The 7,223-nt window shown below is 51.4% G+C and overlaps 1 protein-coding gene across 1 annotated transcript in view; it reads right to left on the reverse strand.

Moving 5' to 3' along the window:
* LCP2 (lymphocyte cytosolic protein 2) overlaps positions 1 to 1,998 on the reverse strand; it is a 44,782-nt gene extending 42,784 nt beyond the window's left edge. Inside the window, exon 1 of the mRNA XM_035014038.1 lies at positions 1,742 to 1,998. Coding sequence (XP_034869929.1) covers positions 1,742 to 1,819 — 78 coding nt within the window. The 5' untranslated portion in view covers positions 1,820 to 1,998. The remainder of the gene's footprint in view (positions 1 to 1,741) is intronic.
* Positions 1,999 to 7,223: the final 5,225 nt, after the last annotated feature.

Consider the following 7,223-nt stretch of genomic DNA (forward strand, 5'->3'; position numbering starts at 1 on the left):
TTTCTTTCTTTCTTTCTTTCTTTCTTTCTTTCTTTCTTTCTTTCTTTTTCTTTCTTTCTTCCTATGTCCGAAGAAGGAACCTGTCCCAGTGCTGCAGATGTGTCCCAGGGTCTGGGGTCTCCAAGAAGGAGGTTCTCCCTTCCCCCAGCTCAGGCAGATGGCCGTTTTCCTGAATCACCCTTGACCCATCATCCATCTCCCTGCATTAAGGGGGGATTTGCCCATGGATTCTGCTGTTGCATAGTTGTTCTATAGTTTTTCTCACACTGAAGATGGGGCCTGTCTGGGCCTCTCAGTCTATTCCCAGGATCCTCTCACCAATTCTCAATATTTTCTCCTTCCTTTAATTGAGCTAACATGCCACTTTATAGCATCTTGGCAAATTTCACCTTCTTGCCCTAACTTATTTGGTCTACATTTAAGAAAAATACTTCAAAAGTCAGTTGTCCCAACCACCTTTGCACCCACAGTGCTGAAACCTAAGTTTATTGTGACCTTTTGGAGGAAAGAAGAACAAAAACAAGATACACACAAAGCAGCAAATAACAGGATCTGTGGGCTATGCCTTTTTCATGCCACACCCGATTCTACATCTTCACATCTCTCTTCTTTAGGTGGAGGGGGAGCAGTGAGGCACTATGTAGACCCCAGATGTCTATGTGTCCCAGGGAGCCCCATTCCACCACTACAAAAAACAGAAAGTTGACTTAAATGACCTCTAAAGTCTTGACTTTAAAATCTCATCTTTACAACCATCTGGAGTGTCAACTGAATTCCATCCCAGCCTCCAGGGATGGGGCTGTTAGAAGATCAGATGTCCCTTACAAGACTTCTTATCCCTTGAACAGGGATGGAGAGTCCCCGAGACATGTGGCTTGGGATCTGCCCAAGCAGATGTGTGACCTGTGGTCCCCCCAGCAGATGACCAAGCACGGGGTCCTTGAGCAGCCCCTCCAGGGCTGGAAGGAAGGACAGTGACCCTCTCATATCAGGTCTGCCACAAGCTTGGCCTCTGACCCTGCTGGCAAAACTCTTCCTCTTAGGGGCCTCAGTTTACCTAGCTGTCTCAACCGATCACAACCTGGAGCTTGTAGCAGTTCTCCCTCCTGCTTCACAAGACCCTCCTAAAGCTCCAGCAAGACTCTGTTCTCCGTAAGGGCTTGAGGAGCCCTTTTTCAGGTCATAAGCAATGACTGCCCAGACATTCATCCTAGCCTTCTCCAGCCCTCCTGCCCTGCCTTTGCTTTCTCCCACGCCCAGGACTCCATTCACCCCTTTCTAGTAAGCAGCCTCGATCTCATTAGTGGTTACAGCAGTTCTGAGTCTCTGAGCATGGACTTTGAAGCCAGAAAGGCGTGACTGGAATCCTGCCTCTGTCGCATGTAGTCCCTGGGGCTTTGGGCCATTTAACCTCCTGGAGCCTACTTTGCAGCTGAGCCAAGAGGACAGCGATACTGGAGAGTGTTAAATGGGACAATGCCTACACAGCGCAAACTAAAGTGCTGGCACTTAGTAGGTGCACACCCATCTGAGGGCCTCTCTTCTCCCCAGAACTCATCACCAGGGACACTCAGGCATGTGCATCTACAGAGCGCTCGCTTAATTGGTAAGGCTGCCGTGGGGTTGGAAGGTCCACTGCTCTATTTTATACCTCTCGTGTTCTGCCCGGACCCCTTCTTCAAGCCTCTGCCCAGCCCGCCGAGGGTCGCCAGCCTCACCGCCAACAAAGAGCAAGGCTCACCTTCCTGAAATAGTCTGCAAGGCTGTCGGGGTCCCAGGCCAGGACATCTGAGCGAAAGGGCACGTTCTTCAATGCCATGGCTGCTCTCCCGGGACAGAACTCACAAGCGGAGCATGGATGCTGCACCCATGGACAGAGAACTCCAAATCCACAGCGTGGAGGTGTCCTTTGCTCTTCCAACTCCAAGTTACCTTCTGGAACCCCGTTGTTGGGGCACACGTCTTTTTTGCTCTAACCAGATCCCAGAAAGCAACGGCTTCCTCTGCGAACAAATATGGTCTCTTCTCAGAAAACGACTCAGCAAGTTTCCTTTACCACTTCCTCTGCTCAGCTCTAAATATGTAAACAAGGAAGCCCAGCTCTGGGGGCTGGAGAGGTAGAGAGAGTGATGGAGTTGGTAATCTCCCCCTGGTCCTGGCCACCCCCGCCCCACAGGAGGGACAGTGAAGGGGACTTAGACTCCAGTGTGAGCCCGAGTGTGTTTCCATTAAAACTCCTGGCACCCAGATATTTATACTGCCGTCCTGCTTGGCTGGGTCTTCGCAGATGAAAATCTATTTTGACAGTTGACCTCAAATACACATAAGCTCCCACATCAGCAAACTGTGGGGTAAGGAGTATAGCCTTTTAATGCTTTCCAATCATCTCTCAGTCTCTCCCAAAAGGATAAAGTTGGCATTCCCTCAGCCACCGCCTCCGTAGAGTTACCAGAGGATTCTCGGGGAGTGAGCCGGGCACCCAGGGCTGAGAAAGGGGCTGCATCGGGCAGGCCCCGGCTTCACTTCTGATGCGATTGTTTCCATCCTGTGCAACCTCACACGGGGCTTAAAATGGAGGAGTCTCAGTTTCCATATCCATAAAACAGGAGAACAGGAATCGTCTCGTATATGCGCAAACCTTAGATGCAGTTCACTAGACAAACTTAAAGAAAAAGTCAAGAGCACACAAATAGCGACTGCTGTTGATGCTGCCAAGGGCTCTCTCCGCTGTGGTTTTCCCCATAGATTCTAGTCCCCATTGACTCCTCCATATCTTCTGCCCGAAGAGTACATTCTCTGGAGTGGTCCTGTGGCAGGACATGGGCATCTGCTGCTCTCTGAGCTGGTCTCCGACCCTCGCACTTCTCACAGTATGAGCACCTCGTTGGCAGAGGGCAAATCCAGTGTATAAAAGCAAATACATTTGTGCAAAGTCGCAGTCTCTAAACACAGGTTCTCCACTTTAGCTAATGCTCTGCGCGCCCGCATACACACACAGCCCTCAGTTCTGATGCTTGAGGAAAACATCAAGCTCTGTCACTTACTAAGTGACACAACCTTGGTCCCAGAGGAGGTCAGTTCTTGAAGCCTTTCCGAGGGTAGCTTTGGCCACGCAGAGTTCCCATCTTACGCACAATCTAAGGAGCCCCACTGACACTGTCCCAGCCTGTAGGGCTTCTGCATTTCATTCCAGGCCCAGCACCTGGGAAACAGCCCACAGAATGTGGTGCAGGGGTGCTGGGGGCACCAGTCATCAATCGAGGCCGCCCAGCCAAGTGTTCTCTCCAGGGCCTGGGAGCTCTCAGTACCTAACTGTGTCGTTCAAAAGCTCTGCCACTGGGGGGAAGAGGTCACTTGGCGTTTCAAATCACTGGAATAGTGGTCAATGACAAAAAGCTATTTGAAAAGAGAAGGATAGAGAGAAATCACTTCCGGGCGGGGTAGTCAAAGAAGATGTCGCGGGGGGGCGCCTGGGTGGCTCAGTGGGTTGAGCATCTACCTTCAGCTCAGGTCATGATTTCAGGGTCTTGGTATCGAGCCCCAAATCACCTTGGGCTCCCTGCTCAGCGGGGAATCTGCTTCTCCCTCTCCCTCTGCCCCAACTCTACGTTCGTGCCCCTGCTCACTCTCTCTCTCTCTCTCTCTCAAATAAATAAATAAATACAAAGCTTAAAAAAAAATAAGAAGATGTGGAATGAGCTGGAATTGAAGCAGGGCCTTGGAAAATGAAGCAGAGGAAGGACATTCTGGCCCTGTGGGTGTGTGTGGCGCGTACTTTGTGAGCAAACAAAACACACAGCACCAGTGGAAAGGAATATTTAAGATCATTCTTACAAGTAGAAGCATTTTTTTTTTTAATGATGTTCACTCCCACTCAGGAGAATAAATATCTACAGAAACACAGAAATTGAATTAAGGTATAGCTAAAAATTAGGTTCCTTTGAAAGAACTCTCCAACAAATGTGGCCAAGATGGACAATCCGTGGAGCCCATTTAGAAGAGAGACACGGCAGGTAAGAAATGTGGATGACGGTGATGATGGAGAGAAGACTCATCATGGGTGAAACCCCCAGAGTCCTTCCCGTGTGCCAGGGAGTATGCTAAAAACTTGCCACTAATTGTCTTATTTAATTATTCGCACTATCACCTCTCCTATTTTACAGAAGGGAAAGCTGAGGCTCAGAGAGGTAAAACTACTTGCTGCCTTGTACCCAGAAAGTAGGTCGTGCAACCAGGTCTCATCTGGCGCCCGCCCTCTCTGGGTCCAGGGCCCCTGGTCCTTCCCTTTCTGTCACCTCAAGGCTCTGAGATGTTACATATATCACCCAGGTGGAGTAGGGATTCAAACCCAGCTCTGCCTCCAGACCCTGTGCTCTGTCCTACTCTGTCAGCCTCCTTTCCATGAAGAGCAAGGGAGGTTGGCAATCTGGAGAAGTTACAAAAAGGATCCAGCACTTTCTATGAGGCCTTTGGCACCCCCTCCCCATATGACCACAGGCCCACTCCTCAGAAGGGCTGCTAAACAGCCAAGAACAGGTGACTCGAGGGGAAGTGGGCTGCCTCAGGCCTGGAGACTTTCCCTTCCTCAGTCCTCGGCGATTTCCCAACACTCACGAATTTCACATCTCCTGTCTCTGGCCCAGGGTTCCAGAAGTTCTGGGGGCAGGGCCAGTTCATCTCCGAGAGACGCTCAGGATGCCAGAAGGACCATAGTGATCCTATGCAGGCCGGCTCTCTTGGCCCAGCCTCAGGCTCCTTGCCTATGAAATGGAGAGTCGTAATAGCAGCCCCTGGGTACAGCCCACTGCAGAGGGGACGCTGCAGCAATGAAGGCCAGGCCAGCTCACACCAGTCCTCTTATGGGCATCAGTCTTGGCTTCAAGCATGAAGCAGAACAGAGAGAGGGGCAGGTAAGGTGCAGTGATGTAAAGCCATGGCCTCGGTGGGAATGCCCTCTCCCTCAGCGGGTGGAGAAAGCCAGGACTCGTGAAGGAGTCAATGGAAATGTTAGCAGAGCCCTTCTCAGGCTTTGGGATATTATCTCCAGATTAGGAAGGGGCAAAGTCTCAGCATACAGTAAGAACGACACGCTGATATAGGGAATAGGGGCTCGCGGGATAGGAATTTTACATGTGGCATCAATGAGCTTGTGGGCAAGAAAGTGACACTTGGAGGGAGTGAGGTGTCAGAGTTTTCGACCTTAGGGACTAAAAGCAGATGTAGGAATTGCACACTGCAACCCAGAGTGGGAGATCTCCCCCCTTTCCCCCGCCTCACCCCACCCCATCTGGACTTAAAGCCCCCTCTCTTCCCACTGACCCACTGCAGAATGAGGTGGGGAGATAACTGTTTTCTTCACAGCTAATTTGAGGGGTGAGAAAGATAAGCAATTCATTAGAAGAGACTTGGAAGCTGCAGCTTTTGCATGTGGGGCGGGGGCAGGGTCTGGGGACTTGTCATGGGACCCCAAGAGAGAATGGGAAGTAGGCTTTTGGGGGGGAGAGTGTGTTGACTTCCTAGGAGAGGCCCGTAAGGCATTAGAAGGTGGGTAAGATGACGTGCTTATTTGGATTTGATTTGTACCGAGGCTCTTGGCTGGGGAGAGAGACAAAAGTGGTGGCATGTGACATGGAGAGGGTGACGACATGGGGCACTGTGGGCGATGGAGACAAATGCCCTCGCGTGGGGTGACCCCAGCCTCACCGCCACCAACATTTTATGGCTGCATGTACCACTCGAGGTGAGCTACTGCTGGAGTGAATTGCTGTTGAACTTTCTTTAGAGCCTGGGTGGGTTTGCCTACAGAGGGAACAAGAACCACAGCTGTGACCTTCACAAGGAGGAGACAGCTTTCCCCTCCATCCTCAGAGGTCGGTAATGGAAGCGCCATCTGTGTGGAATCCTTCTGGATGGCAAAGGGCTCCACCCACATAAGAGGTAGAGCAGGAAAGCCCAGAGGGGCCCTGGCCCCTGCCCTGGGCAGGGCAGTTCCACACACTCGGCGGCCATACACTAAGACACAGAATATGGTGACCCTGCCTCAGAATGGGTGTACCGGGGGCTTGGGGGGGAGACAGGCTTTCCATGCAACCACCCTGGGAGGTACAGGGGCCGTGCTCACCAGAGCTCCTGGAGGCTGCAGGGTAGGGAAGGTGGGGAGACGCTGGTGCCAGCCCACAGCAGCCCTTCCTCGGGCCATGCTGTACTCTGTCCCGACCGCCCTCGAGACACACCTGCCACCCCAGACTGGACACAGTCCTCACCTCCCCCATCCTGGGATACACACGAGGAGAGCAGGAATCAGCGGCTACATGCGAGACAATGAGGAGCAATATTTTCCACTTCCTCAAAGCTGACAAGTTCATTCTTTTAAAAAAAAAAAATACATGTCTTTTTCATCCTCTCGATCTCTTTGCTGTTTTAAAGGAGGTACCTCAGAAGTTTGAAAGTGGGTGGGAGGAAGTGCTTATTTGGACTTCCTGTCAAGCCTCCCTTTCTTGTCTGCCCTATTTTTGACTTCGGCAGCCTATCCCCAGATAGCTCTGCCACCAAGGGAAACTCCCCAAGTGGCCGCAAGGGTGGGTGGGATGTGGGCAGGGGCAGGAGAGGGGAAGGCAGGCTTCTCATCTCGATAAAAGAGAAAAGGCGCTGCCCCCCTCCTCGGGCAAGCTGTAGAGAGGCAGAGTTGGGGGAAGAGGTGGGATGAGTGCAAGAAAAGCAAAAGCAGTTTTACCCACAGCCCAGAAAGGGTAGATGTGGCCTCCTCCAGCTGTTTATTCCCAAGGAAGAGTGGTGGCCCAGGAAACACATACATGCCCTAGGAGGAAGCAAAGATTTGCAACAAGCAAGCCCATCAGCCCCACATGGATCAAATTCCTTATAGCTCTTGGCCCTTTTGATCTTACAAAAGCCTTCTGACTAGATGGCAATGCTCCCATTTTACAGATGCTGAGAGACCAAAATTCTTTTGCCCACATTCCCAGAGCTAGTAAATGCAGAGCAAGAATGCCAGCCCAGGCCTGGGCGGATTTCCATCCTTTGTCCTACATGTACAACTTGTCCCTTCAGTCTCAGTCAGTCACTTAGCTGTTGACTTTCAGTCTGGATTTTCCTGTCTCACCTGTGGCCTTGGTTCTTGTGGCCCCCCTCACTATTTCTGGAGCTCCTGATGTGGCTTCGTTACCTGCCTTGAAAATATCAGTGCCCTGAACACCAGTTTCTAT

The sequence above is a fragment of the Mirounga leonina genome, unplaced genomic scaffold (genome assembly GCF_011800145.1).
Source record: "Mirounga leonina isolate KUSES-001 unplaced genomic scaffold, KU_Mleo_1.0 Mir_104, whole genome shotgun sequence".
In the NCBI taxonomy this organism is placed as follows: Eukaryota; Metazoa; Chordata; class Mammalia; order Carnivora; family Phocidae; genus Mirounga; species Mirounga leonina.